This window comes from Barbatula barbatula, assembly GCF_947034865.1.
Source record: "Barbatula barbatula genome assembly, chromosome: 20".
In the NCBI taxonomy this organism is placed as follows: Eukaryota; Metazoa; Chordata; class Actinopteri; order Cypriniformes; family Nemacheilidae; genus Barbatula; species Barbatula barbatula.
This window is the reverse complement of record NC_136783.1, coordinates 424,856-444,067: the sequence shown is the minus strand read 5'-3', so window position 1 is coordinate 444,067 and position 19,212 is coordinate 424,856. Positions and strand designations below refer to the sequence as shown.

At 48.6% G+C, this 19,212-nt stretch overlaps 1 protein-coding gene across 1 annotated transcript in view; it reads left to right on the top strand.

Moving 5' to 3' along the window:
- itga7 (integrin, alpha 7) overlaps positions 1-19,212 on the top strand; it is a 64,105-nt gene that overhangs the window by 31,662 nt on the left and 13,231 nt on the right. Inside the window, exon 20 of the mRNA XM_079483364.1 lies at positions 14,876-15,082. Coding sequence (XP_079339490.1) covers positions 14,876-15,082 — 207 coding nt within the window. The remainder of the gene's footprint in view (positions 1-14,875; positions 15,083-19,212) is intronic.

Here is a 19,212-nt window from a genome sequence, read left to right as displayed (position 1 = left end):
TTGAAGAAAGTCAAAGAGACAGTTCTTCCCAAAAAGTTTAAGTACAATTTATTATCAGATGTAAAAGCTTCTTTCCAGCTGGGGTTGCTTCTCACATACATGAGTAAGAAAAACAACCCCCAGCCTCGTGTGTAACAGACATTTAAAACATATGTGACGTCGTTTCTCTCTTCAGCCTCCTCCCCTGCCCTGGGGCAGGCGTTCATTCCTCTGAAACCAATCACCTCAAAACACGTTAATCTGACTCCATTTCCCAGCAAACTTTTGGTTTTCTGCAAAACATGATTTGAAAACAGCCTGTCTTGCAAACAGAATGTGATTAATGACAGGAACATTCTTTCGCAAACACACACACTCGTTATCTTAAACTCGGCTCCTGCATTCCTCAAAGCTCTTGTTTCACACTCCTGCAAACTAGTTTTCAAGTTTAAAACACCCGCACAGCATAAACATACTCATATCATTATATTTGACAGTAAAACAACAGTAAATATAAAGTTATAATGCATAGAACATCGTAAACCCATCATTCTACACTGTTTTATATAATAAATATTTAGTTTCGGATGATATCTCAAGATCTACAAAAAGGATAGTGCTAGTTTAGTTCTAAGCCTAGGTTAAAATACAACTGTTTAGCACTCTTTTCAAAATTCTAGATTGACTACCGTATTGTTTCAAAAAAGTAGAATAGTCAAATAACTTCTACGCATCCTGTTGAGTAGAGACTGTGTCACAGCGTTGGGTTTAGCTTCTGTGTAAAGAGTTTTAGCTAAGGATGTGTTTATGGTAATAGGTTGAAGAGTTTTTGGGGGGACTCAAAAACACCCCCACATCCTCTTTTCACAGCAAACTATAATTTGCATCGCCATTATTTCATGTTGTACATCTGATAGCAAATTATCCCAAGAAGGCTAAACATTTTACATTATTACATTAAGGGAATTTATTTGTAAGTGTTAAACAAAAGATCTAAACTTTACACAAACAAAGTATCAGCTGAATCAACTGGGGATGTTTAATTTAATTGTCAGCCGTTTCTTATGTTGCATGCTTTTCACTCAAAACATGTATTAAATATATTTATTTTTTACAGTGTAGCTGTAAAATCTCTTATCTCACCAGGGCTTGTTATCAACTCATTAACCCTTCATAAATCAGTCTCACTGTTCAATATGTGATATATGCAAAGTTAGAAATTAGACAGTTTTTAATATGGATGAGAAAATTGAATGATTATGGATAGGTTGGGTCAATGTGGTCTGTAAAAATAACCCAATGCTCTTACCACTGAGCTACAGAAAAGCTGCTAAAATATTAAAAACACAAACAGTTTAAGCAGTTACTTAAGTAGAGTGTATGTATTATAGTGTATATTAACTTTGTATAAAATATAATCTTTTGAGTTGGGTAATTAAGTCCATAGTTGAGTGAAACTCAAGCATTTTATTGTTGCATATTTTTTTTCACCCTTCCTTGAACCGCCACCTTAACGTGGTCGAGGGGCTTGAGTACCCGAGTGACCCTAGGAGCTATGTTGTCGGGGGCTATATGCCCCTTGTAGGGTCTCCCAAGGCAAACAGGTCCTAGGCGACGGGTCAGACTAAGAGTGGTTCAAAAACCCCTTATGACGTTTAAAATAACAAGGACCGTGACGTCGCCCGGTATGGCGCAACCGGGGCACCACCCTGGAGCCAGGCCCGGGGTCGGTGCTCGCATGCGAGCGCCTGGTGGCCAGGCCTTTCCCAAAGGGGTCCGGCCGGGCTCAGCCCGAAGGAGCAACGTGGGGCCGCCTTCCCGTGGGCTCACCACGTGCGGGAGGGACCATAGGGGGTCGGAGCGTAGTGGATCGGGCGGCAGTCGGAGGAGAGTGCCTCGACAGCCCAATCCCTGGACACGGAAGCTAGCTCTAGGGACGTGGAACGTCACCTTGCTGGCGGGGAAGGAGCCTGAGATGGTGCGTGAGGTTGAGAGGTTCCGACTAGAGATAGTCGGGATCACCTCTACGCATGGCTTGGGCTCTGGAACCACACTCCTCGAGAGAGGATGGACACTTCATCACTCTGGAGTTGCCCATGGGGAGAGGCGGCGGGCTGGTGTGGGTCTGCTTATAGACCCCCAGCTCTCCCGCCATGTGTTGGAGTTTACCCCGGTGAACGAGAGGGTCGTTTCCCTGCGCCTACGGGTCGGGGTTAGGTCTCTCACTGTTGTTTGTGCCTACGGGCCGAACGGCAGTGCAGAGTACCCGACCTTCTTGGAGTCTCTAGGAGGGGTGCTGGAAAGTACTCCGACTGGGGACTCCGTCGTCCTACTGGGGGACTTCAATGCCCATGTCGGCAACGACAGTGACACCTGGAGGGGCGTGATTGGGAGGAACGGCCCCCCTGATCTGAACCCGAGCGGTGTTCAGTTATTGGACTTCTGTGCTAGTCACAGTTTGTCTATAACGAACACCATGTTCAAGCATAAGGGTGTCCATCAGTGCACGTGGCACCAGGACACCCTAGGCCGCAGGTCGATGATCGACTTTGTGGTCGTTTCATCTGACCTGCGACCATATGTTTTGGACACTCGGGTTAAGAGAGGGGCGGAGCTGTCAACTGATCACCACCTGGTGGTGAGTTGGATCCGATGGCAAGAGAGGAAGCTGGACAGACACGGCAGACCCAAACGTGCTTTAAGGGTATGCTGAGAACGCCGGGCCGAGTCTCCTGTCAGAGAGATCTTTAACTCCCACCTCCGGCAGAGCTTCAACCAGATCCCGAGGGAGGCTGGAGACATTGAATCCGAGTGGACCATGTTCTCCGCCTCCATTGTCGAAGCGGCCACTCGGAGCTGTGGCCGTAAGGTCTCCGGTGCCTGTCGAGGCGGGAATCCCCGAACCCGGTGGTGGACACCGAAAGTAAGGGAAACCGTCAAGCTGAAGAAGGAGTCTTATCGGGCCTGGTTGGCTTGTGGGACACCTGAGGCAGCTGACCTGTACCGGCAGGCCAAGCGGACTGCTGCCCGGGTGGTTGTGGAGGCAAAAACTCGGGCCTGGGAGGAGTTTGGTGAGGCCATGGAGAAGGACCATCGACTGGCCTCGAAGAGATTCTGGCAAACCGTCCGGCGCCTCAGGAGAGGGAAACAGTGCCCTACCAACGCTGTTTACAGTGGAGGTGGGAGGCTGTTGACCTCAACTGGGGATGTCGTCGGACGGTGGAAGGAGTACTTCGAGGATCTCCTCAATCCCACCGTCACGTCCTCCATTGAGGAAGCAGAGTCTGAGGGCTCAGAGGTGGACTCGTCCATCACTCAAACCGAAGTCACTGAGGTAGTCAAGAAACTCCTCAGTGGCAAGGCACCGGGGGTGGATGAGATTCGCCCTGAGTACCTCAAGTCTCTGGATGTTGTGGGGCTGTCTTGGCTGACACGCCTCTGCAGCATCGCGTGGCGGTCGGGGACAGTGCCTCTGGGATGGCAGACCGGGGTGGTGGTCCCTCTTTTTATGAAGGGGGACCGGAGGGTGTTTTCCAACTACAGTGGGATCACACTTCTCAGCCTTCCCGGGAAAGTCTATGCCAGGGTACTGGAGAGGAGAATACGGGCGATAGTAGAACCTCGGATTCAGGAGGAACAGTGTGGTTTTCGTCCAGGCCGCGGAACGCTGGACCAGCTCTACACCCTCTACAGGGTGCTGGAGGGTTCATGGGAGTTTGCTCAACCAATCCACATGTGTTTTGTGGATTTGGAGAAGGCATTCGACTGTGTCCCTTGTGGCATCCTGTGGAGGGTGCTTCGGGAGTATGGGGTCTGTGGTCCTTTACTAAGGGCTGTCAGGTCCCTGTACGGCCGAAGCAGGAGCTTGGTTCGCATTGCCGGCAGTAAGTCGGACTTGTTCCCAGTGCATGTCGGACTCCGGCAGGGCTGCCCTTTGTCACCGGTTCTGTTCGTAATTATTATGGACAGAATTTCTAGGCGCAGCCAGGGGCCGGAGGGTGTCAGGTTTGGGGACCACACGATCTCGTCTCTGCTATTTGCGGGTGATGTTGTCGTGTTGGCGCCTTCAAACCAGGACCTTCAGCATGCACTGGGACGGTTTACAGCAGAGTGTGAAGCGGCTGGAATGAAAATCAGTACCTCCAAATCCGAGGCCATGGTCCTCAGTCGGAAAAGGGTGGCTTGCCCACTTCAGGTTGGTGGAGAGTTCCTTCCTCAAGTGGAGGAGTTTAAGTATCTCGGGGTCTTGTTCACGAGTGAGGGAAGGATAGAACGGGAGATTGACAGACGGATCGGTGCAGCTTCTTCAGTAATGCGGTCGATGTACCGGTCCGTCGTGGTGAAGAAAGAGCTGAGCCGCAAGGCGAAGCTTTCAATTTACCGGTCAATCTACGTTCCTACTCTCACCTATGGTCATGAGCTTTGGGTCATGACCGAAAGGACAAGATCCTGGATACAGGCGGCTGAAATGAGCTTCCTCCGCAGGGTGGCTGGGCGATCCCTTAGAGATAGGGTGAGAAGCTCGGTCACCCGGGAGGAGCTCGGAGTAGAGCCGCTGCTCCTCCACATCGAGAGGCGTCAGCTGAGGTGGCTTGGGCATCTGTTACGGATGCCTACTGGATGCCTTCCCCGGAAGGTGCTCCAGGCCTGTCCGACCGGGAGGAGACCCCGGGGAAGACCTAGGACATGCTGGTGGGACTATGTCTCCCGGCTGGCCTGGGAACGCCTCGGTGTCCCCCCGGAAGAGCTGGAGGAAGTGTCTAGGGTGAGGGATGTCTGGGCATCTCTGCTTAGACTGCTGCCCCCGCGACCCGGCCCCGGATAAGCGGTAGAAAAGGAACGAATGAACGAATGAATATTTTTTTTCAATTGAGAGTCATGTGACATTACTCTGTTAATGGAGTAAGGTGAAATGCTTGGCAAAAAGTGGAGTAAACTCAAAAAAGCTGTGAAATTTTAAGTTCAAATGTTTAAAATTTTTCAGTACATCAAGCTGTGAATGGATGCTTTGTGTGGTAAAATACAACTGAGCTACAGTTTAGCAAACTTATATTAAGCTCATAGGGACTGCATGCACATTTTGTAATGAAGCAGATCTCCCTGCTAGTTCCTCCGTCACGATGTCTGGGGGACTGGTCACAGCTCCCCAGCACGTCATGATGCCTAGTGAGGACGAGGAAATACAAAGTTGTGTATCATCAACATAACAGTGAAAGCTAACTCCGTGTCGCTTGATTATATCTCCTAGAGGTAGCATGTATAATGTGAAGAGCATAGGCCCTAAGACTGAGCCCTGTGGTACACTGTACTGGCCTTGCGATTTGCGTGACACCTCATTGTTTATTGCTAAATATTATCTATACGATCTAGCCATTTCAAAGCTATTCCCTTAGTGCCGACATAATTTTCAAGTCTATGTAGGAGCGTGCTGTGGTCAATGATGTTGAATGGAGCACTAAGATCTAGCAGCACCAATAAGGAGATACAACCTTGGTCAGACGCCAGGTATTTCGCCATAAACAGATTAGGGATTTCCTGTATTTTTTAATACTATCCTTCCATGCTGCATGAAATACCTCTAATTTATTCTGACACATGTTGTCTAAAGCCCATGGAGTTAAGAGTGTCTTTAAAGCCATTCCTAAAGCATATGTATTGTTATCTACATGAATGTTAAAGTCACCAACAACAAGGCCAGTACTAGTTCTGATAAGAACCCACCAAATTCTTTAATAAAATCTGTGTGTTAGACTTCTGGGAAATGCTAAAAGTCGTAACAGTTGCTCATCTGTATTTTGTTCATGTTTAATTAGTTTAACATTAATTAAATTACCTTTGAGGGGTTTACACATTATTTTATGTTTGCTAATCCAGGGGACAGACACAGTCTCTATTTTATGATGTTTGGGAGAAAGTATTATCGCATGTTGAGCATTTTGTGTGTTTTGCGACGTGAGACCATGGTTATGCCATTCTGTCTGCTTCCTGACCTGGGCCCGAGGGAGTCAAATTTTAGCATTGAAACTATGTGACATATTTCTAGACAGAAGAAAAGCTCCAGCGCGGGAGGGGTGGAGACCATCACTTTTCAACAGGTCAGGTCTGCCCTCAAAACTCTTCCAGCTATTTATAAAATAGCTTTGGCTCCCGGTAAACATTTGACTATGGAGGCTGGTGCCTCTATGTTAACATTCTGAACAATAGAATCACCAATAACTAGGGCACTTTGAGCAGGTTTCTCAGTCAGTGCGTCACTACACCGTCTCATAGTCACAAAGTTTCCCAGCTGAGGGGGATTTTCAACCGGAAGCTGTGTGCGCTAACCATTGGTCGTAGGTTTGGTCTCAGCTTTGGTGGGGACATCCCCCTCCCCCTGGAATTATTTTGTTGTAAGATACCAGTGCTTTAATGGCGATTTCCTTTTTTTATTTCAGACTGTTGGCAATACAGAAAATCACAATACAGAAGCGAATCTACTTCATCTCATTATATTGTATCCTGACCCCGATACACCATCCTGTATACTGTCCCTAAAGAGCTAGTATAACTGTATAATCTCAAAAAATAAAAACCTGAGACTGTAATGCTAAACAACCAAACATTTTATTAACATAAATTATTATGTACATTAGTATTTACACTAACAAATAATACTGTCACAAGGAAGTACTTTCAGAACTTGTGGAGCAAAACAAATCTAAATAAATAAATATAATAACCTTTTTTTATTATAAACGTCTCGGTTACGTATGTAACCTCTGTTCCCTGATGGAGGGAACAAGACGTTGTGTCGAAGCCGACAGATGGGGTTCGCCCTTGAGAACCAATCATCTCTGACTATTTTGAAAAGGCCAATGAAATTGGCGAATGAAATTTGCATGCCGGGCTCCGCCCCCGGATATCCGGGTATAAAAGGGGAGCCGGCGTGCTCATTCATTCACCTTTTGTGCTGAGGAGCCTGAGAGCATCTCGTGACTGCTGCAGCGGACGGCTATTGTCGTGGCAAGAAGGACACAACGTTTTGTTCCCTCCATCAGGGAACAGAGGTTACATACGTAACCGAGACGTTCCCTTTCTGTCGGTCTCTCGACGTTGTGTCGAAGCCGACAGATGGGGTTCCTATTGAAAACGCCACGGCACTAGCCGCGTCACAATCTCTAGCGAAGCGACGTTGACCGGCCTGGGCGAGCCACACGTGAGCGCTATCGCGAAATTTGTAACCTTCCAGTGGGCAGGCAGGGGCTCCCAGAGCTTTTGGCAAAGATGAGTAGTCCCTGCCCTCTGCCAACTCAGACGGCCCCATTGGCGAGGGCCATCCAGTCGTAGGGCTACTGGGTAAGCGCTGTTCCTTCAATGAGGACGTGCGCTACGGAGACCACTTCCCACCCTAGGGGGGAATACAGTGGAGACACCAACATGGTCTCACCAAATAGGGGAGAACTCATGGGAGGTATGTGCGGAATGCCGCAAGGTGGATGTCCACCTGGGGGAGGTCATGGGTTGCCACGTGGGGAACCATCTCATGACGACATCTCAGACGGAACCACCCTAGTTTACTACGTGTGAGGCACTAGGTCCGGTTAGAGCTATATGTAATAACTCAGCTTGATACCCGGCCATAGGCGGCAGGGCTGCTCCGCCGAGCCCGCCGCCCTGAGAGCTTATTGATGGAAGGACGGACTGCCTATTCTTCACCCTTGGGGAAAGAAGGGAGGCAGCCCATAGCGCACTGATCCACCTAAGAAGGGGAAAGGCGCTATGCGCAGGCGTACGCCCCACGACTGCTGGTCTCACCTGTTGGCAAGACTCGAGCTGCCGACTCCCCACGGAGGTTTGCAAGCCTCTGCGAGGTATAGCGTAGCCCAACCCGCAACTCTACAGATGTCTGCCAGAGAGGCGCACTGAGCCGATGCCCACGAGGAGGCCACACCCCGAGCGGAGTGTACCGTCACTCAAATGGGCACGGGCTAGGATCGGCACGCCGTAGTGACAGCGTGTGCGATCCGGCGCGAAAACTCTCCTCGGAGACAGCACTCCCGTTGCTGACCTCCAAAACAGACAAGAGCTGCTCAGGGCCTTGAAGCCCTCCGTGTGGTTCGAGTAGAGGCGCAATGCGCTTACTGGACACCTCACGTACAGGTTGGGTCTTTCTCCCGGTGTGGGAGCGTCTGCAAGTTCACCACCTAGTTCCCAAAAGGGGGGCGTCGGAACTTTGGGCACGTAAGTCGGCCGGGGTCTCAGGATCACGTGAGAGTCACCGGGCCTGAATTTTGGCAATCGGTGGACACGGAATGCTTGCAGGTGCCTCACCCTCTGGATGGACTCGAGCCCCAGCAGGAGAGTCAACCCCCCTCGCAGAACGAGGAAGGGGCTCTCGGCAGGGCCCGAAAAAAGGCCCTGCCGAGAGGTCCCAAGAGGGTAAGGGGCGCGGACGAGGCCTTAGCCCCTCGCGCCCTAGAGGAACCTAATAATCAGGTCATGCCGCCCCAGAGGCTCACCAGCAACTGGTACGTGATAACCGCGACAGCGGGTACCCACGTTCCAATGTGGAAGGGGAGATTACTCCCCAGCCTCTCCTGCAATAGGACAGCACGTTCCTGAGCGAGCAATTCCGCGGGTCTTCTCCTCGAGAAGAGCACCAGGACGAGAAGGGGCGCCACTTAAAGGCATCCAGCCTTGTGGGCATGGCCCTTGCCTGAGTGACAGTCTCCACCACTGAGGGGGTAGGTCATCCAGGAACTCCTCGTCCCATCCAGGAGCCAGACCCAGAGGTCCGGCTCGAATGCCACAACGTGTCCACCCCCTGCGAGTAGGCCCTTCGCCAGGGGATTTGGCCAGGGGGAGTTGTCGTCAGGAGTATTAGCTCCGAGGACCAAGTGTAGTTGGGCCCGTAAGGCGCAACTAGCAGCACTTGATACTCCCTACCCAGACCTTGCACAGGACCTGCTCAATGAAGCTCACTGGGGGAACCGTAGTTCCGCTTGTCCCGCGGCCAGCTGCGCGCTAGGGCCTCCGTGTCGAGGGGGGCCTCGACCAGGGAGTGCCCAGCGGCGCTGGGTGGTGTTCAGGGAGGCAACAGGTCCACCTGTGCCCGCCCAAACCACACCCAAGCCGGCCGCAGTGGTGGAGTCGTCACTACCCACGAGGTGTCAACTGACGAGAGAGCGCTTGGCTGTCTGGTTCAGGACACCCGGTGGCCGTGTGAAATGCAGGGGCCTTGCCACCTGCTGTCTCCACCAGGGGTGGAGTCGTCACTTCCCACGAGGCGTCAACTGACGAGAGAGCGCTTGGCTGTCTGGTTCAGGACACCCGGTGGGCGTGTGACATGCCGGGGCTTTTCCACCTGCTGTCTCCACTGGAGGCTGCGCGCTAGGGCCTCCGTGTCGAGGGGGTCCTCGTCCAAGGAATGCCCAGCGGTACTGGGTGGTGTTCAGGGAGGCGACAGGTCCCCCTGTGCCCGCCCAAACCACACCCAGGCCAGCCCGCAGGGGTGGAGTCATCACTTCCCACGGGGTGTCAACTGACGAGAGAGCGCTTGGCTGTCTGGTTCAGGACACCCGGTGGGCGTGTGACCTGCAGGGGCCTTGCCACCTGCTGTCTCCACGGGAGGAGGCGTTTTTGGGCGAGTTGCGATGACTGCAGCGAGCGAATGCCACCCTGAGGTTTAGTACGCTACGCCGGTCGTGCTGTCCGGGCCAGTATGCTGGCTCTGCACGAGAGGCCGGAGCCTCATCAGTGCAAGCAGGACAGCTAGCAACTTGAAGGCAGTGATCTGCCAACGCAGGCGGGGGCCCGTCCAGCGACCCGACACTGCGTGCCCGTTGCACACCGCACCCGCACCCCGTAGGGAGGCGTCTGTCGTTCCACGACCGGCCTCAAGACCTGCTCGGGGTTAGGATGCAACGGCAGCAGGCGTAATGACGATACGCCTACTGCCAGTGCGCCACGCTCTCCAGGGAACTCATCTCTGTAGTCAGTGCTGTCGCGGTCCCATGTGCGTCAACCCGAGGGGGACAGGCCACCCCCGAGGACACCATGCCCAGGAGCCTCTGAAACTGATTTCAGGGGACCGCTGGCTGCTGCCTGAAAGTTCAAGCAGCTCAGCACTGACTGTGCGTGCTCGTGAGCGAGTCATGGAGACAGTGTTGAGTTCTCTACCAGGAAAAAGGGGAGCTCCGCGCCAGGGAGAGCTGCTCTCTTTTTCCCTGCTGACCCGTTACTGACATGCCAGCCCCTCGACAGTGCCGAGGGAAACTGTACATGAGAGTATGCGGTCAGTTGTCATGAACCACGCCTGGCGTCTGACAGACACCAGGACGCGCTTCTGCGCCTCCTGAACGGCACCCTTGCAAGGTGCTGCTCAAGGTATGCAGCGACCCCTGGTTTTGGGGATGATGAAGTGCGGCTGTCGAAGCCACTGGACATCTCGGCCGAGGGGACGGTTCGATCGCCTTCGCCAGAGGGGTGGCAGCCCCGGCCTGGAGCACAGGAACATCCCTGCCTCTGCTGAGGTAAGAGGATGCCTGAAGTCCGGCGGAGGTCTGGCGAGCTGGATCGAATGCCGAGACGGACCACACTCCCAGCCACCGTGATGGTTTGAAATGCTAACCAAGCACCCAGAGACCTCACAGGGGGGGCTGCGATCTACTTCATCAACCCGCGGGGGTTGGTTCAATGACTAGCAGTGCTGTTCCCCCCGGGGGAAACGGCTCCGCTAAATCACCTGCCAGGCGATGGCGCAGCTCGACGCACCGTCGAAGCGAGAGTGCTGAGGGCTGCTTTATACTCGTCATTGCGTGCCGCCACGATGCAACGTCGAGTTGCCGAACACCATCTTTCAGAGGGTGAGAGCGGCTGCAAGTGGGACCCAGAGAGAGACCTCTCCTTGTGAGAAGGCGGGCACTAGGCCCCCGAAGGGGCCCAGAAGGTGTTTGGGACACGGCAGGGACCGCCCCATTCCGACCATCCAGCAACCAGGCTGGGTCAGGCCCGATGGTTCAATCTCTCTAGGTGGTCCTTCTCTCGACGTCTTCCTCCGGGGGGCCACCTGCGGGGGCACCGGAACCGGAGTCGACGCTGGAGAAGGCCAGGGCTGCTGGGGGCAGACCACGTGCGAGACCTCGACGGCCGAAAGGCGGCCGGGTCACAGCAGGCCGGTCTGTTTCTACACTGTCAAAAGGCTGCTGGAGCAGTCCTTGACAGCGCCACCAATCAGCCGACCTTGCGAGAGGGGAGTCGGGAAAGTGGCCTTTCTCGAGCTCGCCCCCCTGCGCAAGATTGGGTCCGAGGCATCTTTCCGGCCACTGATGTGGACATCGTCCGACCCAGCCTGCGCTGCCACCGCGGTCCCCGGAGGGCCAGTCGGCGGCGGCACTACTTGGGTCGGTCTTAACCCCTTGGGGCTCTCTTTAGCGCCCTGGCCTGCAGGGTGGCCATGGCGTAAGAGTGGAGGCAGCTTGGTCCACGGCACTGCCAGCCTCAACACCAGCGATGTCGAGACCTTACATGCCCTGGACGGTGAGCCTAGGTCAAGCTCCCCATGTGGCCGCCGTCTGCGGATACCCGCGACTGCATGCTCCACCCAGGGTGCATTGACATAGTCCCTAGCTGCCCCCCCGCCCCGAGGGAAGAGAGGGCGATAGAGTCAGCTAGACGGAAGCGCGCCGAAGGGGGCGCTCCAGGTCCTACTGAACTCCTTATGCAGCTCGGTAAAACTTGGCACTTGAGCCGGGCCCAATGTGCGAGTACCCAGCCGCGAGCACCAGGGCTGCACCACAACCCGACGCTCACGGCGGTCCGAGCGAGCATGGCTGACATCTTGACGTCTGCTCTCACCTGTGCTCGACCTCCCGAGGGAGGGAGCTTCAGGGAATCGCCAGAGTCTGATGCCAGCAGGTCGCGCTCCGATGTTGCAAGAGACACCTCATCTCCACGGCTCGTGTCCGAGCGCGTGGCTGAGGAATAAGATGGCTTAGGACCATCCTTGGGGACCTGCTAAACAAGCGAGACGGGGCGCGAGCGGTCCGCGAGCCGACCGGCTGACGGATTAACGCTCACGATAATCCCCACATCACCCTCGCTGCTCGCCGCCGCTGACGGCAGGGCCGTAGCCGCTGCGGTCACAGAACGGGAAGCAAACGAGGTGGTGGCTTGCTCTTGACAGAACATAGCCAACGTGACGCAACGTCTGAATAGCCGTCCGCCCGCAGTGACGCAACGTCTGACTGGCCATCCGCGCGCAGTGACGCAACGTCTGAATAGCCATCCGCGCGCCGTGCGGGCAGGACGAATCCACGAGGCTGCCACAGTGGTCGGACCCCCGAACACTTGCGGCAACCACCGTGTCCGTCCCCGTCCTCGATGAGTGTACTGCACCCAAGAGATCAGCGGGCAATGCCACGCTGAGGAAATTGCTCTTTTAGAAAAATACCTCAGGAACTGCCAGGACGCCCAGGGGAATCTCCGCTGCACCGCGTCGTAGAAATCGGCAATTCGAAGAATGTCATCAGATGCGAAGGCTCCGAAGAACAAAAGGTGAATGAATGAGCACGCCGGCTCCCCTTTTATACCCGGATATCCGGGGGTGGAGCCCGGCATGCAAATTTCATTCGCCAATTTCATTGGCCTTTTCAAAATAGTCAGAGATGATTGGTTCTCAAGGGCGAACCCCATCTGTCGGCTTCGACACAACGTCGAGAGACCGACAGAAAGGGAACACTATTTACCCTCCAGTACCTCCAACAAATACTAACACTCATGTTAATACCTGGGAATGTGAAATGCTGAACAACCATACGGTTTATTAACAAGCAAACAATTTACAATGTACGTTAGTAGCCTGTTTATACTTCATTAATTTTGTAGTTTATCCTACGGCTAGCAAGTTTAACCCTCCTTCCAGATAGTGTTATTGGGATATTATCAATCAAATAATGATTCACTATATTTGAATAACCAACAATGTTAACTTTAGCCTTTTTAACATTGCCAACACGTTTTTCCAGCACATGTATCTAGCGATGCAATGACAGTCCTTCATTAAACTGTGGGTGGTTTCCCTTTTATTTCTGGGTAGGGTAGGCTACACTCACAAATACATAAACAGAATGTATAAAAGAAAAATGTCTCAAATCCACTGTTTATGTTGACTGCAAGATGCTAAGTTAAGATAGGCTAACTAACATTCAGTGACTTGCTAACGTAGCATTCTAACATCCTGGGTAACACAAACTATCACCACTTCATACTATTTTCCACAGTAGAAAGCCTGGTCAGTCACTACTACTGCTAGTTTATTGGTGTGGCTAGTTATTTTGCCTACTTACACTGTGCGTTATGAAAAAGCTTTGTATGTCCCCTTTCTTCTTCTCGGGTGGCATAACTGATCATAACTGAAAATGGGCAAAAAAACAGAATATTAAAATGTTTTACTCTGGCCCTGGTAATTTACTGTTGCACGCGCACACACACACCACCCGCTCACTCTCTGCCAGTGCAAGCACAAAGTAGTCCCGACCAGCGCGTGTAGCCTGTCAGATATCCCGCCGCCAATCAAATTGCAGCGTTTCTTGTACTGTCGTCGTCCTGGCCGTTGGAATCGATCAAAATAGCAGCGCAAAGATCAAAATAGCAGCGCAAAGGAACTTACTAAATATTGGTGGGGACAAATTTATCATCTCAAAATATTTTGATGGGGACAATATTTAAAAGAGAAACAGTTAGCACACAAGACAACTAGAAGGCAAGATGATATTTAACAGGGTAAACAGAAAGCCCGCTAGCACGCTAATGCTATGCCAATGGCGCCGAGTTAACTATCAATGTTTGTTTACAATCTTCAAGTAACTAACCAGGACAGGGTTATTGAGATATAAGTTAGCAACGAAAGTGATACGTTACAATGTATACAACGAATAAAATACACTAATATTAAAGAAAGTGCAAGTGCAGTGATACAAACAAACCGCCGGCAGTGATGCAAACCACCAATCAATACGGACAACTTTGTTATATACTGTAGATGCCAAGCAACTCTGTAACAATCAAACAAAGTACCCTAGCAACCATCCAGCAAAAACTACTGTATATTAGACCGTTGTGAGACAGGTTAGTTTTACCCTACTGATGCCGTGTTGTTGCGACAGTAATCCTGCTCAGTACGAGAGGAACCGCAGGTTCAGACATTTGGTTTGTGCGCTTGGCTGAGGAGCCACTGGCGCGAGGCTACCGTCTGCGGGATTACGACTGAGCGCCTCTAAATCCTGGAACATACCATTCTCCTGGTAATAATACTAAATGACTTAACTAAACATTTTAACAAATAACAAATTATAATACAACAATATACAAATAAGCCAAATCATAAACACAGTACACACGTCCATAACTCTTCACATATTCACATTTAAACACAAAAATCACATTACAATATAACACGACAGTGCCAGCAACCACACCATGTTACTGTATATGTATATGCAAAATGTGTGAAGTGAGTCAGTGTGCATGCATAGTTCATGTATAGTCACGGGCCTCTCCATGACAATTTGCTTAAAATTCTACAACCTGTCTCTGTACAAAAGTATAATTCAGTAAAGCAGTTTTCAAGCCAAGTATATTTCATGAGACTGTCTATGTGGGTGTGTGTAGGTATAAGGGGGAATTAAAAATATTCTCTTTACAAATTTAACAGAAAAAGTATATGACCTACTGTATTAATACATTCAAACGATTTCAATTCTGTCATGTCTTTCATATGTATACAGTAAGACTTCATTTCTCAATATTTTTATAAAACTGCAAATCTCCCCCATCTATTACTACCTGGGTGCTTTTCTTTTTCTTTCTGTGGATTTTCAGGAAGAGTTAATGTGGCAATAATTGTTGTTTTGACCAGGTGTCTTACACTGGTCAGCCTCTCCAGACATTCGGCTCGGCCTCCCTGAACATTCTGTGGCCGTATGAGCTCATCAATGGAAAGTGGCTGTTGTATCCCAGCGTTCTGCAGGTGGACGGACAGACGGACACTCATTGTGAACCTCAGTCAGCAGTGAATTCTCTCCGGTTAGCCCACACTGAACAGTCACCTGCAGCGGAAGTCAAGGTATTTACAAAATGTATCACATAAGTCTCTTTTTTGACATGTTAACCTGTTTTATGCACCTGTGTAAGACCTTGTTTTCACATGTTATTAACATGCGTTTTGGTTGATCCGATCACAAGTGGATGGAGACCTGTTCACACCTGGTGTCCACTTTCAGCTTTTTTTTAGATCTTTCAAGCTAATGGATAAAGGGAGCACATGCAATTTAAAATGAATGCTATTAGAGACAACAAACACAAAAAATCTACACACTGAGAGCAGTGGTTTTCATATCTGTTTTGATAATAACTTTCACACTCTTGCCATCATCTCAATCAGCTTTATGACCTGGAATGGTTTTCCAACAGTCTTGAAGGAGTTTCCAGAGGTGCTGAGCACTTGTTGATTGATTTGTCATTACCAAGGACATTTGTGGTAACTCTGGACTTAATATCAGATGGACAATTATAAGGGTACCTCCAAACGGTGGAAGAGTTAATAATTATTCCTTATTTCTGTTGGGTAATATTTTGGTGGTAATCTGTAATTTGTATACCTTTCTGACAAGGGAAATATAATATGGTGTTAAGTGGCGATTGATCCCTCCTCATTTATTAATGTGACATCTGATGAGCTGTTACAACGTCACAGTATTATTTGCTATATTTTAAATGACAAATTATGACTTGGAAACGTGCCATACTTGGTGAACATTATGCCAAGACTAAATTGCAAACTGATTTTTTATATCTCAAAACTGTGTTACCGTGGCGAGGCAATAAATGTCTGGCAAATTTGGTGATACTTGAAGTGTCTCATCACATTGCCATCTGTAACATGGAGTCAGAGACGTTCGGATCCATATGCAGTTCTTTATTAATAAGAATGGTCAAACAGGCAGAGATCAGAGAACAGCGTCAGTTATGTCAGGGTATATCCAAAATCAGAAACCGTAACAAGCAGAGGTCAGGGCAGGTAGCAGAGAATCACAGTTAATATCAAAAATCCAAAATAAAACACAGCAGGAACAAACACAGGGAACCGCTCGGAAATGTCAGACAGGCTAAACAAGACTTCGCAATCATTGAGAGTCCAAACACCGTATATATAGGGGAGTGGTCATGGGGAACACCTGGGGGTGATTAGCATCCATGGGAAATGGAGTTGGAAGTGGGAATGAACACAAATGCCAGAGTCCTGAGAGGAGTGCCCTCTACTGGAGTCCATGGGCACTCCAGCTGACGATCGTGACACCATCAAACTTGTTCAACATATTGCAGAGACATTGAAGATGATAAATTGCAAATTTATTGCAATTATTTATGTTAAATGGAGTTTCCATGGTAACCTAACAAACTTTAATGCTATATTTAGATGTATTTCCATGACGTTTTAAGTACTTATCCTGCTTAAACCATAATGTAATTTGCACACAACACTGCTGGTTTCCTTTAGCTGTGTGCATAAGCTTAGAAATAGTTGTGGCAGGGAGGCTCTGTAGCGCCACCATTGGACTAAAATGGCAATATTAGTTTTACTTACAATTACCAAACTTGGTACATGTAGTATCAGGTTAACTACTGGGGTAGGAACCTTGTGTAGGTTGTTGTTGAAGGGGGGAATAATAATAAAGCATGGTTCAACAAGTCTGCAGCTGTGGTCCTTGTGTTGAGCCTCCTATAAAGGTTATGGTGTACCTATAAAACACATAACATACACTGCCCATCACAAAAAAAGTATAATATTTAAGGATGGGTCTAATATTTCGTTGGACCGCCTTTAGCTTTGATTACGGCATGCATTCACTGTGACATCATTTCAATAAGCTTCTGCAATGTCCAGAATGTAATTTTTTCCCCGTCAAGAGTTGCATTAATGATGTATTGATGTTGGGAAAGTCCAACCGCTGTGCCAAGTCTTCTCCAGCACATCCCCAAGATTCTTAATGGGGTTAAAGTCTGGACTTTGGTGGCCAATCCATGTGTGAAAATTATGTCTCATGCTCCCTGAACCAATCTTTCACAATCTTGGAATATGCCGTGTCATTAGGGAAGAAAGAACCCATTGATGGAATAACCCCGTCATTCAGTATATTCAGGTAGTCAGCTGACCTCATTCTTTGAGCACATAACGTTGCTGAACCTAGACCTCCAATCCAATGAGAGACGTATACGTATTTGCTTAGTTTAATACAGGTGGTGACTTTTTTGTGGACGGGCAGTGTACATTGATCACCAAACTGAACAACTTTACACAAATTACACCCGTTAGCGCAGGAATTCAGTCATTTTATCCAATTGTAACCAAATCTAAGGGACATGACGTCAAGACATTTAAGATGATAAATAGCGAATGGATTTTTGATATCTTGAATAGTGTTGCCACTATTGTGGACTATTGACAAAATAACGGAAACAGGAAGTATATCACTCACAACAAGCTTTAAAATTGTCCACTTAGATTTACTCATGTCACTCTTATAATAGTCTTTACGCTCTTAGAATAATTTAGTGTCATAGCTACAAAATAGTAAAAACTCAACCTCCAAGTCTGTTCTATGAATTAGTACCAACCATCGCCCCAAAAGAAAGGCTCCAGTGTTTTTTACCTATAAAACAGGAAGATTTAATTAAACTTATTGCAACATCTAAACCTACAACTTGCTTATTAGACCCCATACCAACTAAATTATTAAAAGAGTTACTACCTGTTGCAATTGAGCCGATTTATAACATTATCAACTCGTCAATTAATCTAGGCCATGTCCCAGGACCCTTTAAGATGGCCGTCATTAAACCTCTAATCAAGAAACCAAACTTAGATCCAAATGAACTAGGAAACTATAGACGGATTTAAAATCTCCCATACCTGTCTAAAATTCTAGAAAAAGTAGTGTCCACTCAGTTATGCGATTTCTTAGAAAATAATGACATACACGAAAAATGTCAGTCAGGGTTTAGATCGCATCATAGCACTGAAACTGCGCTCATTAAAATTACAAACGACCTGCTTATAGCATCAGATAAAGGTAACATCTCACTCCTGGTCCTGCTTGACCTTAGTGCTGCGTTCCATACCATAGACCATATCATACTTCTAGATCGTTTACACAATTATACCTGTATTGAGGGACAGGCACTACAATGGTTTAGATCTTACTTATTAGACAGACATTAAATTACAAAATATTCAATGTGTTGCTGACGCAGAGAAGCTTATTCATGCATTTAGGACCTCAAGACTTGACTACTGTAATGCACTACTTAGTGTTTGTCCTACATCATCAATAAACAAACTACAGTTAGTTCAGAATGCAGCTGCCAGAGTTCTAACCAGGTCCAGAAAGTACCATCACATAACCCCAATGATATCAACCCTTCACTGGCTACCCATTAAGCATCGTATTGACTTTAAAGTTCTTTTAATCACTTATAAAGCCTTAAAGGGTTTAGCCCCTACCTACCTAACAGAGCTTCTATCACACTACAGCCCATCACGCTCTCTAAGATCTCAAAACGCAGGACTTTTGATAACATCTAGAATAACTAAATCCACCAAAGGAGGTTGAGCTTTCTCATACGTAGCACCTAAACTCTGGAATAGCCTTCCTGATATTATTAGAGGATCAGACACACTCGCCCAATTTAAATCTAGATTAAAGACACATCTTTTCAGCAAAGCATTTATTTAAATGCAAAATATGCTAAATAAATGACCGGGAGACTGCTGACATTAGATATTATTTACTAGAATAATTCAACTTATTATATAAAACACCATGTAGTGTGTTTTACCTTTTTTATGTTTTAAGGTTTCTATTTTCCCCTGTAAAGTTGCTTTGGAACAATGCACACTGTAAAAAGTGCTATATAAATAAAATTGAATTTAATTTAATTGAAGGGAATAGTGTTGCCATGGTTACGTGTTTTGTATCCTACGTTCTAAGAATCCTGTCAAATGTGACACACACACACACACACACAATAATTCAACCGCTACGCAGTATGGGAAGAGGAAGATGCTTAATTACAAAACTATTTATGAAATCTCTAATGATGTTGCCATGGTGATGCAGCATTGAAATCATGGTTGTATTGTTGCTTCCAGCTGTTCTTGTTCACTGGACCATTAACCTCACCTTGAAACCAAGT